The sequence below is a fragment of the Ictidomys tridecemlineatus genome, chromosome 2 (genome assembly GCF_052094955.1).
Source record: "Ictidomys tridecemlineatus isolate mIctTri1 chromosome 2, mIctTri1.hap1, whole genome shotgun sequence".
Taxonomy (NCBI): domain Eukaryota; kingdom Metazoa; phylum Chordata; class Mammalia; order Rodentia; family Sciuridae; genus Ictidomys; species Ictidomys tridecemlineatus.
In genome coordinates this window covers 201,722,956-201,742,191 of record NC_135478.1, presented here as the reverse complement: position 1 = coordinate 201,742,191, position 19,236 = coordinate 201,722,956, and the positions used below count along the sequence as shown (strand labels likewise).

Sequence of the window (19,236 nt, the reverse complement as noted above, 5' to 3'; positions counted from 1 at the left end):
TAAGAATGATCACGCAGTATACCAGATCAGAGGAGGTTCCATTGCCAAGTTCTGATTCATAAGAGCTTCCAAAATAGAGCCGGTACATATTGAATTTTGATTCATCTGGAAGGATCTCAGACATTTCTAGAGAAACAAGGGACTGATCTAAGCCACATTCTCCATCTCCAGCTGAGTCATCAGAGCCACTACTGTGGTTAAGAAAGACCATTGACGACAGACTTAAGTCACTATCTGAACTAGAACGACCATCCTAAAATATACAAAAGGAGAACCAGTTGTAAGATCTAAATAATTCACAACTCAGAAATAAATAACAACAGACACCATTCCAACACAGCAATCCAAGAGACTTTAGGCATTTTCTAACCAGCTCAATTCTCTAAGGGTTGTGAAGCACACAGTAAAATTTTAAATATTAATATAAGGAAAGACAAGATACAATGCATGAATAACTTGCCAACCTCCCGACAAAAAAGTCTATAACAAAGCTAGGACTCAGACCTCTGGCCTTTATTTTTATGTCTCTGCCTTTCCACACATTTTTCTACTCCATGATGATGAAATAACCCTGCTACAGAGTGCTTTCCAAATACACACTTTTTTGTTGTTGTTAGAGAGGATAAAAAACAAAACAAAACTTCAAAAGTTTGTCAAAATAAACAGCAAAACTTGATTTGGGAACTTTAGGGCCTGAAAAAAAAATCTCCAACAAAATGTGGAGGAAAGGAATATACAGAAAAACTTTCCTAGAAAATATACGGTGAAGTCTTTGATGTAGAGCAAATTATCAACTGCAATAATTGAAATTAAAATCAGCCTTAGAGTAAAGGCTGTTTCTAGAATTGGGATATAGAAAGTACAAGAAAATAAAGAACATCTTGTGTCTGAAAGTAAGGACATGATCAAAGAATGAGTACATATCATAAGGGCACAAATGTTATCTAAAAGAGGCTCCTTTTGGCTGGACTGGAACAATTACCTTTGAACTAAAAATAACAACTTAATTATTTCTTTTTTTTAAATTTATTTTTTAGTTGTAGTTGGACACACTAACTTTATTTTATTTTTATGTGGTGCTGAGGATCGAACCCAGGGCCTCACACGTGCTAGGTGAGCATTCTACCACTGAGCCACAAAGTCCAACTTTATTTATTTCTTAAAAAATTAAAGTAAAAAACAACTAAAAACCTGAATTATTCTTGTTTATATTAATTCATGACATCCCAATTTAAACAACATACTTATAAACATCTGCATATTTCTACCAATATTAAAATAATTTTAAAGAAACAGATATCAAATTCTTCAAAATTATAAATATCTGCAAAACCTTTATTCCAAATATGGAATATCCAACTTAACAGTAAAAAATTTCTACATAGTTGTACTGAAGTTACTAAAAATGGCATTTTTCAAGATTGAAAATTTAACATTGAATTGCTGTTTCTCCCATAAAATGTCAGAATGATCTACTCAAATAACTTACCTGGAGTCCACTAGAGAGCAGCCTTCCATGTAAGGCCTCCAACTGGGCATTATAAAGTAAAGCTTTGAGATCAGCTCCAGTAAAGGAGTCGGTCAGTGATGCCACATGCTGAAGGTCCACATCATCTGCCAGAGGCAGAGAGTCACTGAGAACATTTAAAATTTCGAGACGTGACACCTGAAGGAAGAAAAACTAATTAACAAATAAAAAAGAAAATTAAATATTATCTTAAGTTGTATTTTATAACTTTTTAATGAATTAACTTTGCATATCTAACAAGCTTTACAATTAAGTTGAACAAGGTACTACAAGTCTACTACCTATATTCCTTGGACCTTCCCCCTAACAGAAGGAACACAGATAGGAAAATGAATAAAATCAACATTCTCAGATATTCAGTATAAATAATTTCTTACTGAGACTGTGGTTATTTTCTAAATTTGGGCAAATGTGCCAGTAAAAGAAACTTATAATAATTTAAGTAACAAAGTGACATATATTCAGATATTTTATACCTCTGACTATACATTTGTCTACTTGTTCTTTCATTCAGTCACTAATTTCTAAATCTGAGAACTATAGTTGACACAACACTGACTAGGAACACCTGAAAAATCACCTCTCTGTCGTGAATTACATCCTTGCTTTCATATGTTTGATTCTCAGTTTTTTTAATAGGAAAATGGGATATGTGATTGTTGAACACAGAGAATGTGGACAGTTAAGACTTTAGATTTCTTGCCTTTTTCCAGCTGGTTACCATTAAGAATTACAAAAAGTTTTCAGACTTAGATGGAAATGACTGGGCCAGAGAGAGTCTTTGCATCTCACTCAGAATCTTTTTATGCTTTGGGCAAATAGTGACTAAAACCTTTGCCTAAGAGAGCTGGTCTTCTAAGGACAAATGCTATTACCTGGCAGAAGTAAAGTTCACAAGGAAAGAGTGAAGCATTTGTTGGGTTTGGACTCTAAATATGAAATTGTCACCTGATCAGGAGGAGGACAGTATACACATTTATCTAGTCGACCAGGCCTAAGCAGGGCAGGGTCAATCAAGTCAGGGCGACTAGTAGCGGCCAACACATAAACACCTGAGGGAGAAAAAACGTTTTTTTTTGTTTTTATTTTTTTTACTAACACCTGATAAAATTTTGTTACAACAGTGTACTTTTGTATTTGTAATGGTTACCCTGTAAGCCTTCTACTCCATCCAACTGAGTCAGCAACTGGTTAACTACTCGGTCTGTAACTCCTGTATTGTCATGACCTCTTCGAGGAGCAATGGATTCAAATTCATCAAAGAAAAGAATGCAGGGCTTTGCAGCCTGTGCTCTACAAAAAAACAAAAACAAAACAAAAAAACACTGAATATGTGAACAGGGCTTCAGAGTTCCCAAACTAATTAGGTAAATAGATGAATATATATTTTTATACATGCATGCATATATTTATTTTAATTTCACAATAAACCCTTAAAGAAGGCAGTCATATGTAATTATCCTCATTTTCAGTAAACTGGGTAATAAGAGAGGTCAAGGTCTTTGTCTAAGACCATGCCTTCTAGACAAGAGACTAAAACTCCAAGTCTTAGTCTATAAATAAAGTACTTCTTTGATTTTTCAATCTGCTTATTTTACTTCTTTTGTGAAGTTCAACTCATTTCTTTTGTCCATTCAGAAGTTGGCAAATTCATTATTTTCATATTATTTTGTAAGGGATCTCTGAAAAGTGTTTTTCACTTTTCTTTTTCTAATCTGAACTTTAATTTTTTTTTTTTTTTTTTTGGTCCTGGAGATTGAACCCAGGGCCTCTTACACTCTAAGCATGGCTCTACTACTGAGCTGCACCCCTAATCCCTGATTCTTAATTTTACTAACTAATTCAAAAGAAGAGAACGTTAATTCCATTCTCTAGCAACAGGTGGACTAGAATGTTTATAGAGATTAGTCCCCAATATAAAAATGCATGTCTTGATGACTGAAAAAAACAAAAGATACTTCATTAAATAAATGACAACATTTTCTGGGGTTAAAAACACTCTGGAGGGCTGGGGCTGTAGTTTAGTAGCAAAGCACTTGCCTAGCATGTGTGAGGCACTGGGTTCGATCCTCGGTACCACACAAAAACAAATAAAATAAAGGCCTGTTATCCATACACCACTTCCAAAAATAAAAACAAACAAACAAAACACCCTGGAATATCTGTTCCTAAAATGTTTGGCAAAATTCTCCTGGAACACTAACACTTAAAGATTTTTAAACTAGAGACTCATTTTTTTCTAGTTAAAGGACTATTGAGATTTTATTTCTTCTTTGCTCAATTTTAGTCAACTGCATTTTCATCTATGTTACCTAAATTTTCAACTATATTAGCATAGAGTTTTTCATGACATTCCTTTATTCTCTTTTCCATTTTGGGTATATTTTAGTCACATCTCTCCTTTTAGCCTTAATACTGTTTACTCACAGCTCCTTTCCTTCCTCTCAATTAAACTTGCTTGAGATCCATTAATTTTTTAAAATAACCTGGCTTGGTGAAGCTGTCAACTGAATTGTTTTCTAGTTCATGAAATTTTGTTCTGTCTTTATTATTCCCTTTTATCTGCTTTTTTTAAAACTTAAATTTGTTTATCTTTTTTTCTCTATTTATACCTATAATTTTCCCAATTTCTTGAGACAGATACATAGTGATTAACTTGCAACCTTTTTTTCTTTTCTAAATTCTTAATGCTACAAATTTACCTTGAAATTAGTTTTATAACATCTCACATTTTAAACTGACATTATTTTCACCATCATTTGGATATTAAGTATCCACATTGTAATTTTTTCCTTAACCTATGATTTAGAATAGATAATTTTTTAAAAAAATGTATGAGAGATTGATCTTTTATTACTTATTTTAACTCAACTATATTTTCAGAATAGTCTACATGATACTGTTCTTCTGAAACCTACTGCAATTGCTACATGTATGATCAATTTTTTAAAATGTTCAATTGGGCTTGAAAAGAAGGCATATTTTCTACTTGTTGAGTGCATGTTCTAAATATACTGATCAATTTTTGACTATGTTGTTCAAATCTCTTCACTTTTACTGCTCTATTTGCTTCAATCCAATAATTATTGAGAACTGTGTTAAAATGTATTACTATGAAGGTGAATTTGTCAATTTCTCCTCAATCAATTTTTACTTCAAATATTTTGAAGCTCTATTTATTATTGGGTACAATTTTAGAATTAAAATATCTTCTTGGTGAAGTGAATTTTTATCAAGAAGTAGTGACTATCTTTATCTCTAATAATGCTTTTTCCTGATAATGTTTTATTTCTTAAACTGGGTAGTGGATATGTAAATGTCCATTTTATTATTATTTTATAAACTACATATGTATTCTATATATATCCTCTTTGATTTTTTAAAAAATTGTTCTAATTAGTTATACATGACACTAGAATGCATTTTGACACATCATACATAAATGGAGTATAAGTTCTCATTCTTCTGGTTGTATATGATATAGAACTATACAGGTTGTGTTATATAGATCCTTTTTAAAAAAAATCTTTTTTTTAGTTATAGATGAACACAATATCTTTTTTTTTTTTTTTTTTTTTTTTAGAATTTTAACATTTATTTACTTTTTCTTAGTTCTCAGCGGACACAACATCTTTGTTGGTATGTGGTGCTGCTGAGGATCGAACCCGGGCCGCACGCATGCTAGGCGAGCGCGCTACCGCTTGAGCCACATCCCCAGCCCCAACACAATATCTTTATTTATTTACTTTTCTATGTGGTGCTGAGGATCAAACCCAGTGCCTCATGTGTGTGAGGCTAGTGCTCAATCGATGAGCTACAACCCCAGTCCATATATATCCTCTTAACTGCATACTTTAAAATAAAATTTAAATACTTAATAAATTTTAAATACTTTAAAATGAAATTTTTAGAAGAATGGAACAGACTTATTAATTTGAAATCTTCATAACTGTATCTTACATGTATAATTATTTTTATCCTTAAATATTATGTTCTGTATTTATATGCATTTTATGCAAATTCAGTAATAGTTATTTTATTTTAATTAAATTGGTCATATGGAATCTTGATTTATAACAGACAAATTAGAATTGGAAAAATAATCTGGCTGGACACAGTGACACATGCCTGTAATCTCCTATAATCTCAGTGGCTTGGGAGGCTAAGCCAGTAAGATCGAGTTCAAAGCCAGCCTCAGCAACTTAGTGAAACCCCGTCTCTAAATAAAATACAAAAAAAGAGAAGGGTATATGGCTCAGTGGTTAAACACCCCTTAGTTCAATCCCTGGTACCAAAAAATAATAATAATAATAATTTGGACCTTAAAAAATAAAGAGATAAATCAGGAATAATTATGTTTCATGTAAGAATTTTCTCTGAGACTTCTTTATATATATATATATATATATAAAACTACTTATGATTCCATGTTTAGGAATATTTCTTTTTAAAAAATATTTGTAGTTGTAGATGGACATAATAACTTTATTTTACTTATTATGTGGTGCTGAGATTTGAACCTAGTGCCTCGTACTTGCCAGGCAAGTGCTCTATCATTGGGCCACAACCCTGGCTTGAAATATTTCTATTATAAAACCAAATAATCTATAACATTTAATATTGAAAATGTTTCATATTTTAATAGCATTTTTGGTGAAACAGAATATTAGTCCTTTAGTTTATTAATGATTTCCATAAATCATATGTTTCAAACAGTATTTCTCAAAAAACAATGGATATAGCTCAGTGGTACAGTGCTTATCTATTGTATGTGAGTACTGGGTTTGATCGTCAGTACTGCAAAAACAAACACCACAAAACCAAAGCAAAAAGTGAGACCAACAAGGATTGACTAATAAATAATAATGCAGTCAGTTATTTTAAAACATTAATAGGGAACTGACCTAATAAAAATATCCCGAACAGCTTGTTCACTTGCTCCAATATATTTGCTGAGTAACTCTGGTCCCTATTAGGTAAAATAAAATTAGAGGTGAGATAAAATTAAAAAACAAAACATAGTGTTGGTTTTAGACTAAATCTAAGTGAATCACAGAAAAATTTTAATATGATTAAATAGATATCTCAAACACATTTTAAAAATTGATGTTTGCTGGAATAATAATCACACCACAAGTTCTACACATGGGGTTTCCTCTGCTTCGAACATTCTCAGTCTCATGACCTATAGCTTTTTTTTTTGTTTTTATACTGGGGATTGAACTTAATTATACTTAACCACTAAGCCACATCCCCAGTCCTTTTAATTTATTGAGACAAGGTCTCATTAAGTTGTTTAGGGCCTTGGTAATTTGCTGAGGCTGGCTTTCAAATGTGATCCTTTTGCCTCAACCTCTTGAGTCCCTGGGATTACAGGTGTGCACCACTATGCCTAGCAACCTACAGCTTTATATCATTTAAAGCTTGTCAAAGTGCCACCTCTCCTGAAAAATCCTGCGTGAAAATATCATCTGTGATCCAATCCAGTTACTTCATGTCTCCTTACCCTGTTTTTCTTCCTAAATAGTACTTACCTTCACCTGGCAGTAAGTTTTACATTTGATGGGTATATCTGCTTATTGTCTCTTTCCACTAGTAGAATGTAAGATCCAAAAAGAAAGTTCTGTTCATGGCTGAATTTCAGGTCCCAAAATAGTGGCTGCCATAGAAGTACTACATAATGATTTGTTTAGTGAAGTAACAAATGCTTTTTAAAAGTTCCATCTATCTCAAATCTTTGGAGATTCCAAAAAATATGAAGACATAATTTACTTTAGTTAGCAATCAATTACTGAAACAAAATTATCTGTATAGTAGTTCAAGAATATACCACCTTTCCTAAAAGTCAACTGAAAAACTTTTAAAACAAATTTCACTATGTAAAGTAAAAATCAATAACGAGTATAATCTTTCCTTAAATTAGGATCTCTCAAAACAGAAAGATACTGATACAATCAGAAAACTACAGGATTAAAGGATGGAACAAGAAATAACTTAAGGTAAAATATTTGAAACAAGGCAACAATTTCTCCAGTGAAAAATCACTATCTCCAAAAGACCAAATACTGATCAGAGAAGTGGCCAAAATAAAGAATTTATAATACCAGCCATCTATACATCTGTTACTATATTAACTATACTTCTTTATACAATCAGAAAACTACAGGATTAAAGGATGGAACAAGAAATAACTTAAGGCAAAATATTTGAAACAAGGCAACATGCTTGTGTCAGTTAAAGACCTCTGTCTTTGATGTGTGCCTCCTAGGATCCACACTGACCTACCCAGGGAAGAAAAACTTCCTCCTGAAAACTCTCCACTGGGAATTCAGCCCAAAGTATGATTTTATGATTTTATTAAGGGGATAAGTTGTCCTTCCTAATGGAAAAACTCAATATTCACCAATCTAGAAAATTATATAACTAAAACAACAACAACAACAACAAAAGCACATTCTAGTGACAATTATAAAAAGAAGAGTATGGTCATGGTTATGTCAGAATCCAGAGAAAGATAAGAAAATTAAAGTTTTAGTGTTTCTCCATCAGGCCAGGGTGCCATGTACCCAATTCACAAAAAATCATAATACAAGAGGGTAGGCAAAACCCAATCGCATATGGCTTTCAGATTATAAATCAACCTCAAATAAAGCTCAGCCTTTTTCTTTTTAAAAATTTTTTATTTAGAGATATGGTCTCACTAAGTTGCTTAAGCCCTGCAAAGTTGCTGAGGCTGGTTTTGAACTTGGGAGGCACCACAGTGCCCAGCTCAAAATCTAGTCTTAAAGATTTTCTTCCTTTCAGTATAGTTTGCTTTTACCTGAATATTTATGTAGAATTCTATTGAAAATGCACAAAAATTTGCCATAAACAAGGAAGTGAGAAATCATACAAGAGATATGGCTTATTACTTAATTCTTACAGCTTTAACTAATAAAAGGATCACTGCTCCCAAATAGCTTTCCAAATATGAGACTAACCCAGTCAAGAAACATAAATGGTGTTGGCGAGAATAGAGAATTAGGAAACCCCACACACATTGTTGGTGGGGATAGAAAATGATGCTATTACTGTGAAAAATAGTTTGGAGGTTCCTCAAGAAGTTAAACATGGAATTACCCAACAATTCCACTATCATTATATACTCGAGTGAAATAAAAACATGTTAACATAAATTTGTAACATGGACAGAAATTTGTACATGGATATGTACAGCACCATTATTTGTAGCAGCCAAATATTTAACAATGATGATGATAGATAAATCAAGTGGGGTACAGGTATGCATGGCATTATTATTCAATTATAAAAAGGAATAGAGTAGTAATACATGCTGCAACTTGGATGAAACATGAAACCATTGCACAATGCGAAAGAAGTTAGAAAAGGTCACATATTGCTAGAATCCCTTCATATGAAATATACAGAGTAGGCAGATCCACATCCACAGAAAGCAGACTTCTGGTTGCTAGGGAATGGGTAGAACAGAGAATGGGATGAAAAAATTTCAAACTATAGAGGTGGTGGTTGCACAGCTTTGTGAATGCACTAAACGCCAATAAACTATACACTTTAAAATAGTCAATTGTACTTAAGTTTTATCTAAATAAAGAAAAAGAAAAAATGCATACATACCTTGACACTAATAAAATTCATTCCACTCTCTCGTGCAACTACCCCAGCTAGTAAGGTTTTTCCTGTGCCAGGAGGACCATACAACAATATTCCTGTTCTCTGCCTTATGGGCAAGTTTGCAAATAATTCTGGGTACTGAAAAATACAAAAATAGAGTCCAAATCTAAACGGAAACACAAAGCACCAGCTAACAATCAACATACAGAAAAAAGTATTCAGATGGTGATAATTGCTGCCTTTATTAATAGCACAACATCAGAAAATAAAATTCCTACTAAAAATAATGAATTCAAAGAAGCTACTGCAGATTTTCCTGGCTGGACCAGAGGATATATCCTATATAAAATGCATACAACTGTGTCTGAACTTACTTCTGCTATTCCTATTTTTTTCCCAAACACTATAAAAGTACTACATTAAGAAAATGAAGACAAACTTTTAACAAGTATACTATCTTCTACTTGTGTGTTCACAGTGCAAGTTATGACACCTGTGTGCTTGATTGAGAAAGAAAAAAAGTGACAGAGAAGCACATGTAATGACCTTATATAGGAAAATCTCCTGAATGTGTCCAGGCTGAACAAATGATTGATGCTTCTCAAAAAGCAAACATCTTTTTCAAGTCAGAAAAACATCAGGATACTGTCTGCAATATCCTGGTCTCCTCGATTACGTATGCCTCATTATTTCCACCTGTGGACAAAATTCCAACCTTATCTCCATTTGTATTCTAATCTACAAAAGGCCTCAGTCAGCAGTTACACATGTAGTCTCCATTTTCTGGGTATTAAGACCTGGTACCCATGCTCAGCATATGGAGTCATAAAGCTCTGGCTAATCCTTCCATGCCCATCTTCTCTCACACAGGCTTTATCCCAGAGTCATGTGCTGTACTCAATATGACCCAGGCCTCAAAAGTGACCAATTCCCAGGAGCTGCCATTCAGCTACATGTAACCCAAGGTCCTTACCCATTTCTTCATTCTTTGCATGGGTCCCTGACTCTTCCCTAGACTCTACTATCTGATCTCCCCCTTTTTTTGTGGGTACCAGAGATTGAACTCAGGGGCACTCAACCACTGATCCACATCCCCAGCCCTATTTCATATTTTATTTAGAGACAGGGTCTCACCGAGTTGCTTAGTGCCTCACAGAGGCTGATGCTGGCTTTGAACTTGTGATCCTCCCGTCTTGGCTTCCCATGCCGCTGGGATTACAGGCATGCACTCCCACATCCAGCTCAAAATCTTAAAATTTTTTTGTGTGGTGCTGGGGATTGAACCCACAGCTTTGTACATGTGAGGCAGGCACTCTACCAACTGAGCTATATCCTCAGCCCGTCTGATCTCTTGAATAATAATCTACCTCTGTCCCTTTTATTCTGTCATCTACAAGCTTATGCTGCCTGCCAACTTTCCAGGACTGATCCCCAGAGTCTAGAAATCTGACTTAATCCACCAGCCCTGTAGATCTAAATGATTCTTTCACCCAGATTATATCTTTCTGTTTCTGTTCAAATCCCAGCAGACAGTTAACATTTTGCTTTAGTACAATCTGAATGATTCAATCAGAACTATGAAATTCACATCAAAATGCATTTATTGTAAATATCACCTAAGCTTTCCTTCTAAGTTTCTGATATGCAAAAAGAATATCAAATACTTAAAAAATTTGTTAAAGTACTAAAATGGTGCTGGGCATTTACTGCTAACTCGGTAAACACTTGTTCAATCAAACTAAGATTGGACAAGCCAACATAAAAAGCCAATGATTCAGGGCTCTGGGAAAAGTATCTATTTTTCTTTTTTTAAAGTACCTTGGCTGGTAACTGGATAGTATCCATAAGTATCTGCCGAACTTCATGTAATCCACCAATCTTATCCCAGCCCAGGTCTTTTGGCTTATGCAAGTTGACATTTCGTAGAGATGCAGGAGTAAATCCTTTGAGAGCCTTTTCGAAGTCCGATGTTGTTAAAACTAATTCTGTTTAAAAATAAACAAAGCTTCTTTTAGTGTAATATTTCAATCTATGAATTTTTAAATTATGCCATTTTATTTTAGATGGAAATGCTAATTGTCTACTCAAATAATAGCTTATCCAAAGGCTAAAATGGAATATTTCTTGTTTTTAATTTTTAAAAAATATTTATTTTTTTATTTGTAGTTGATACAATACCTTTATTTATTTATTTATTTTTATGTGGTAGTGAGGCTCAAACCCAGAACCTCACATATGCTAGGTGAGCCATCTATTGCTGAGCCACAACCCCAGTCCTAAAAAAGGAATATTTCTATTTCTTGCCTTACTTCAATTATGTTTCTCCACAACAGAAAGAAAACTCCAAATTCAGTTTTTAATAATAAAAATGTACCTTCCCTGGTGGATATATGCTGATGACAGAGACAAGAATGTATGGCTCGGTCCACAAGCATTGTAAAATCTCTAGCCACAAACCCTTCAGTTTCTTTGGCTATGTGTTGCAAGTCAAGATCAGTGAACTTGTTTATATCATAGTCCAGTTTATTTTTTATTACATTATGTAAAATTTCAAGTCTTTGCTCCTAAAGAAAAAAACACAAAATTCAAATTACTAATTTTGTTCACCTGCACATTTTAGTAGTTATGCATTACTTTATAATGGGTATATGTTCCAAAAATGAAGTTTTATCATTATGTGAACATCACAGACTGTCCTTACACAAATGCATGTGGTACAGGCTACTACATACCTAGGCTATATGGTATATCCTATTGCTCTGCCAGATTTGTTCTGTCAAACTTTTCTTGACAAATTTGCTCTGGCAAATAATTTTTCATCAAAATCAGTTTAGGTAGTTTCCACAAATTCTTTAGTTGCTTCTCATCAGCACTCACAGACTCACCCCTTTAGTTTCATATACATAATAATGACTCTCAAATTGTTTTAAAAGAAAGAATATATTGTCATCTACCCTAACTGGCGACCTACTGCTGGGTTCACAAATCTGGCTATTTCAATAACTTACGAAAATGGCAAAGAAAGCATGCAAACACACAGAAGTACCTTTTCAAAATCCAGGGATGGCTCTGTGGCCTGAGGGGTCTGTGGAAAGTGGGGGAGCCACTGGAATTCTTTATTCTTATATAGGGGACACACAAGGGGAGGTTCCATGGAACATTCTATCCCAAAATGGGCAAAGGGGTCGAATTAAAAAGGAATGGGTGAGTGTAACTCAACCCCACAGGGTGACCCTACTACTGGTGCCATGCCTCATTATTTGAGCAGAAGTAAAGCCCAAGTTATTGCAGGGCACAAGAATTGTTCAGTATCTCTTGCTCAGGACTTAAGGGAGTATTATTTCCAGAGCAGCTCCCGACACTAACCGTAAATGAAACAATGGTGAGGTCTAACCTTTTCTTTTAACATCACAAATAAACTCTTTGCTTTGGCCATGATCATGGTGCTGAGAGGCATAAACTCTGGTGTCTGGTCTTTAATTCAGGTATTAGAAATCTCTCCTTATCTAATAGAGGCCCTTCTCAAGTTTTTGCTTAGCCTTTTAATGAAGCAGATCAACTTCTGTCACTTTGTTCTTATTCGTTATGATTGTAGAATAGGACATTCAATAGGCATGACTAGTGAACAATAATCATCACTGATTTTCCACCTTTGCAGTCCTTAATCATTTTTGATTCTAGATCAGACTCTTGAAGCTGGCCTCCTTCTGTCAATATTAGCAGTGAATTTTGTATGCTTAAGGGCCATGATGAACAAAACAAGAATGATTAAAAAAAAGAAAATGGTACAATCAAGAGCTGTGGTAAACATGAGATGTATGAGGCATTACTACCTTACATTAAAGTTTTTTTTTTCCAATAAGTAGAAGAGGTAGGTACACTTGAAAATGATTTTAAAAAAAAAAGCACAGTAAAAACATAAACCAGTATCATAGTTGTTTATTATCACTGTACATAACTGTATGTATTATACTTTTATATGAGTGGCAGTAGACTTATATGCACCAGCATCACCACAAACACATGAATAATGTGTTGTACTAGGATGTTACAATGGCTATAGCTATGAAATCATTAGGTAATAGGGATTTTTAGGCTCCATTATAATCCTATTGGACCACCATCATATATGTGGTCCATAATTGACTGAAATGCCTTTTATGTGAGGCATGATTACACATATTTGGAGAAAAATCAGGTTGACATAATTTAAAGTGACAGAAAATAGATTAATGGTTGCCTAGAAATGAAATAGAAGATGAAGAGATTACAAAAGGTTATGATTAAACTTGTAGGAGTGACAGACATATTTCTAACCTTAATTGTGGTGATGGCTGCATGATGTTTGTATGTGTGTACGTAAAACATATGCTCTCACACACAAACATACATACCTGTATACATGTATATACATATGTTAAAACTGATTAAATTATTTGCTTCAAATATTCGAACTGGCTGTACCTCAATTATACCACAGTAAAATTGTAAAAAAAAAAAAAAAAATTGTAGTTCCTTAAAAGTACTTTTTTTGATTATTCCTATTAAATGAATTTCTAAAAACATGCCAACACTGCTATCATTCTGTTGCATTAAAAAACAGGTAAATACTTTGTTTGTCAACAACAGTTAAATAGTATAGGGTCTAAATACTTAGGGTAGATACCTGGTAAGCATTGTAAACAAAAACTTAAAACATGCTTTTCAGTCCCAGAACATATTTCTTTCAGCTCAGTGGCACTAAAACCCTTGTGAGCATGAATTCCCAAAGAGAACTACAGACTATATGTGCTGGTGAAAAAAGTGCTTAATCAAATTTTTAAAATACATCTATCTATCCACATTTCTCCTGTTCCATCTCATTCAGAAGAAATACTGTTTTCAGAAAAAGCCTCTTTCTTGGAAAGAACATGGCAACATTGCAGACAGTAATAAATTATAATTTGTGCACTTAGCACAACATATACCAAATATTGCTTTTAAATATCCTTATGATCACTTAGAAATATTAAGTTTAAAGCTATAAGCTAAAAAATATATAAAATATATAAAATAAAAAATGCCAGGAGAACTGGCACACTCCTGTAACTCCATCGGCTTGGAAGATCCAGTGTTTAGAATTCAGAAGAATCTCAAGTTCAAAGTCACCCTCACCAACTGTGAGGCGCTAAGCAACTCAGTGGGATCCTGTCTCTAAGTAAAATACAAAATAGGGATGAGGATGTGGCTTAGTGGTTGAGTACCCCTGAGTTCAATCCCCAGTATAAAAAAAAAATTATCTATAAAGAGGGGAATATTTCAATAATTTTATTGGTTTATTACCTGATTAGGAGGTTGAATGTGCAGGACACACTGAAATATGTGAATTCCTTGAGCAGAAACAAGTAAAGGATGCAGAGAATGTTGAAACTGGCTTGTGGCAATCAGTGCAACCAAACTTCCCATGGAAATAAATTCTTTGATCATGTCATTCAAAGCTAGAATTAAGCAATATATTGTAAAAGCTCAGGGGGAAAAAAACTATTTAATAAACAACAACAACAAAACCCAACCAATCAACCAACAAAAAAACTGTTCTGTTTGTTAACCAAAATACAGCTCATATTTCTATGATTTCCTGAATAATCTTTTCCCACTCACTGTCTTGCAAGGTTTGGTATGACAAGATCAGAATGAAAACAGACATTAATGATGTATATCTGAGTCCTGATTCAGAAATCTGAAGTACTCCATTAAACACTAGATTAACAGATCCAGTGTTTAGAATTCAGTGTAGGACTAGTTAACACTAGTTTAACAGTGCTACAGAATTCAAAATTTGAGATTAATATTTGTTATTATTAATCCAAGCCACTCTGGTTACACTTTGTATCCATTTCAGCTCTCAAGAACCTTGAGGCAGCAAACCTAGCCTCACCTCCCCACCAGTTCTTTTCTTGCATTTTTTTTTTTTAAAGAGAGAGTGAGAGAGGGGAGAGAGAGAGAAAGAGAGAGAGAGAGAGAGAGAGAGAGAGAGAGAGAGAGAGAATTTTAAATATTTATTTATTTATTTATTTTAGTTCTCGGCGGACACAACATCTTTGTTGGTATGTGGTGCTGAGGATCGAACCCGGGTTGCACGCATGCCAGGCGAGCGCGCTACTGCTTGAGCCACATCCCCAGCCCTCTTTTCTTGCATTTTAACCTCTGACTATTGCCATATTCCCCAACATTCCATGATTTCCTATACCTCTGTGCCTTTCCCTGTAACTATACATCCTTTGCTTCTTCATTAGCATGAAATTGGTTCATATTAATTTCTACTCCTACAACAAAACTCAGCTCAGTTATTAACTCCTCCTAAGAGCCTTCTATGACAATAAGGAGTTACCTCACCTTACCCTCAATTTAGGTTATATGATCCTAAAGTACCCTGGCTATTTCTAGCTCAGTATATCCTACCACCTCCTCATTGGTCACCTTGGCTAATTACTTAATCTCTTAATTTCCACTTACTGATTTGTAAAACCAGAATATCTATATATATAGTATACAAAGCAAGCCCTCTCCCAGAAAGGGCACTCAACACATGGTAGTCATCCTTATTAATATTCTATACTAAAATTGTCTGTTCAGTGTTCTTTTTTCTTGACTTTGAGAATACATACTTCACAAATGCATTCAAAAAAATTTGCCAGTTGGGCACAGCGGTGCGTGCCTATAATCCCAGAAACTCAAAAGAGACTGAGACAGGAGGATCACGAGTTCAAAGACAGCCTCAGCAAAAAGCAAGACACTAAACAACTCAGTGAGACTCTGTCTCTATAAATAAAATACAAAAAATAGGACTGAGGATGTGGCTCAATCGTCGAGTGCCCCTGAGTTCAATCCCTGGTACTCAAAAGAAAAAAAAAAAATTGCCAAATGAACAAAAACAAGAGTAAATCTATATAAATTAAACAGTTTCCAATAAGTAAAGGAGAATGAAAAGGCTCCAAAACACTAACCATGAAATGGTAGTATTTTCATTGTTTTCTTCTACCATTTTTAAAAAATATAGAACAACTGCAGAATGCTCCCAGAGGCCTCAAAAACAACACATAACACACCATATATACTATTCTCTAAAGAGAACAGATTTACCATGAAGACTAAAACTGAAGACTGACAAAAGGATGTATTACCACGTGCAAGCCGATGGCTCTGCACCGCATCAGGACTATGCTCCTGTTCAGGGGCAGCAGACAGTCCAGCAATGAGATCCAAGTCATCCAGCAAAACGACAGATGGCTGCCTCCATAGGGCCTCTGAGAAAGCTGCCTCTAGGGTTTTTTGTATGATTTCAAGCCTTTTTCCTTTAGTACAGAAGACAAGATTTCAATGTTATTTCAGGGCTAGAAAATTTCAGGTTATCTTTTCAAAAGCATTAGAAGAAGAGTTCAATATTATTTAACTTTTCAATCCATGTTTTGTTAATACAACAATCATAAAACGTGTTAATTAACTACCTCTTAATTATTGGCATGGTACAATTAACAAATTCTCAAGAGATTCAGTAAACTGCCAAACTTTATAACAAAGAAAAACAATTAGCTATTTTTGTATGTATCTATTTATCCAGTCTTACTCCACAGAGAATATCAGATGGTTATGATAAAAGAGTGAAATAAAAATAGGATGTGGGAAAATATAAAGGTTCAAGATTCAGGTAGCCAGGCATGGTGCTACATGCATGAAATCCTAGTTACTCAGGAGGCTAAGGCAAGAAGACTGAAAATTTGAGGTGAGCCTAGGAACTTGTTGAGACTCTGTCTAAAATATAAAAAGAGGAGGGATGTAGCTCACTGGTAAAGCACCTCTGAGATAATTCCCAGTATCATTAAAACAAAAAAAGATGCAGGTAAAAGTGAACACTGAACTGGAGATACTGAAATTATTATATCTAAATTTCAAAACTGGCTTCAAATTTACTGGTGAAGTACAAAGTTTCAATTTTCAAAGAACAGAAAGTATACTATACAAATTCATAAGCTGATATAAAGATTTCCTGTTAGATCTAAATTAAAATTTTCCCATGTGGCTTCAAGGTGGACTCTGAGGGACATTGCTTCTAAAATCTCCTTTATAACAAATGAAATAAAGGGATTTTAAAGGCTATTTTTTAGTTTTTTATTACATCATAGTTTAAAAAAATGACTAGTTGTGACTATTTGGTAGTGGGGCTAAAGAGGAAAAATTAACCTTTCAAAGTAAAACCTTCCCAACAAATTATTTTAATTGAATAGATAATAATGAAAATGACTTTAAAAGAACAAAAGTGTCACTGGGCAAGGTGGTGTGCATGCCTATAATCCCAACAGCTCAAGAAGCTGAGGCAGGAGGATTGCAAATTCAAAGCCAGCCTCAGCAAAAGTGAGGCACTAAGGAACTCAGTGAGACCCTGTCTCTAAATAAAATACAAAATAGGGCTGGGGATGTGGCTCAGTGGTCGAGTATCCCTTAGTTTAATCCCTGGTACCAAAATAAAAGAAAAAAAGAACAAAGGTGTCATATGTGAAATTGTAATTCTCTTCATTGCTGTCCACAGGGACTCACTTACCCATCCCCATAATAATTCAAAGATTGTGTATACCCAGAGTGTATAACGTGGTGTAAGTTGGAATTTCCAGAAATATAGTCTAAAAGGGTTTTAGCTAAAAAAAAAAAAAAGGCCTCCATCAAATATTAAATATTAATAGGCCAGACTTGAGCCAGGCACTGGCCTCTAATCCCAGTGGCTTTGGAGGCTGAGGCAGGAGGATTGCGAGTTCAAAGCCAGCCTCAGCCAAAGCAAGGCACTAAGCAACTCAGTGAGACCCTGTCTCTAAATAAAACATGAAATAGGGCTGGGGATGTGACTAGTGGCCACGTGCTCCTGAGATCAATCCTTGGTACCAAAAAATAAACAAACAAATTAATTAATTATTTAAAAGGCCAGACTTAAAATTTGTAAGGACTTTCAGTGACTAAATAACAAGCATAAAAGTTAAAGATTAGGCAATATCTCTATTTATTAGATTAACAATAATATTCCTATTAAACATGGAACTTACATAGAATATTACTACAATCATACCTCGTAAAGTTTTACAGTCAACTATCTCCACATAGGCATCCAATATGTCAAATGCTTCTTTACAGATTGCTTTGGCTAAAGTTGATTTTCCACTTCCCTAGAAAATAATTGCTTCATCAGAACTCACAATACATTTAATCACAGAAACAGATTCTGTCATTGTAGCAACCACCAAAACTCAGCCTTATCAATCAATAAGTGGTAGCTGCAGTGTAGAACTCTGGTGCTACTAGCTCGATCTTTAACTGCTAAGGTGCTAGGAGTTCAATATAAATTAGGTTCATTATAGTGCACAGAGAATGAACACCTGATTTTTTTACAACTTGTTAGTTAAAATAACCACTAATATTTAAATCAAAATCTTTAAAAACAGCTAATTCTTTATTACTAATAGAAGGGAACAATATATACATTAATTAAATTATTATTCATTTTTCTATTATCTTAACATTAACTAATTTTATTTTTTTTTTTAGTTGTAGATTACCTTATTTATTTTTATGTAGTGCTAAGGATTGAACCCAGGGCCTCACACATGCTAGGCAAGCACTCTATCACTGAGCCACAACCCTAACTAATTTTAATTAACACATTCTTAATGATTCGTGATTACTTGTGACTACCTTCAGTGCAACCTTCAGTCTATTACTGTTTACTTTTACATGCATTGGCTCTGTACTATGTGTTTTTTATTTCAGGTAAAATATTTAGTTTTTCCTCTTCATAAAATAATATAAAAAGCAAAATAATTATTCTTGGATTATTGAAGGTTAAAAAATCTGTAATCATCTCACTCTATAGAAGTAACCATCATCAATTCTTTTGATGTTTATCCTACTTCCAGACATTCTGTATTTTATGAAAATTTATAAAAATGGCACTAAGTATTCATGAAATATTTTTTAATAATATGATTTTTTTTTTTTTTGGTAGTTCAGGGGTTGAACCCAGGGCCTTGTGCCTGCGAGGCAAGCACTCTACC

The 19,236-nt window shown here is 34.1% G+C and overlaps 1 protein-coding gene across 7 annotated transcripts in view; it reads right to left on the bottom strand.

The window, feature by feature from the left end:
• Pex1 (peroxisomal biogenesis factor 1) overlaps positions 1–19,236 on the bottom strand; it is a 48,314-nt gene that overhangs the window by 6,113 nt on the left and 22,965 nt on the right. For all 7 annotated transcript variants that reach the window (XR_013435304.1, XM_078040419.1, XM_013365304.4 and 4 more), the window contains 11 exons: positions 18,255–18,351; positions 16,324–16,494; positions 14,483–14,637; positions 11,535–11,724; positions 10,979–11,145; positions 9,164–9,298; positions 6,433–6,497; positions 2,679–2,821; positions 2,477–2,580; positions 1,490–1,666; positions 23–253 (listed from right to left, as the gene is read on the bottom strand). Coding sequence is in view for 6 of the 7 variants with exons in the window: in XM_078040419.1 (XP_077896545.1) it covers positions 23–253; positions 1,490–1,666; positions 2,477–2,580; positions 2,679–2,821; positions 6,433–6,497; positions 9,164–9,298; positions 10,979–11,145; positions 11,535–11,724; positions 14,483–14,637; positions 16,324–16,494; positions 18,255–18,351 (1,635 nt within the window). In the remaining variant the exon portion in view is untranslated. The remainder of the gene's footprint in view (positions 1–22; positions 254–1,489; positions 1,667–2,476; positions 2,581–2,678; positions 2,822–6,432; positions 6,498–9,163; positions 9,299–10,978; positions 11,146–11,534; positions 11,725–14,482; positions 14,638–16,323; positions 16,495–18,254; positions 18,352–19,236) is intronic.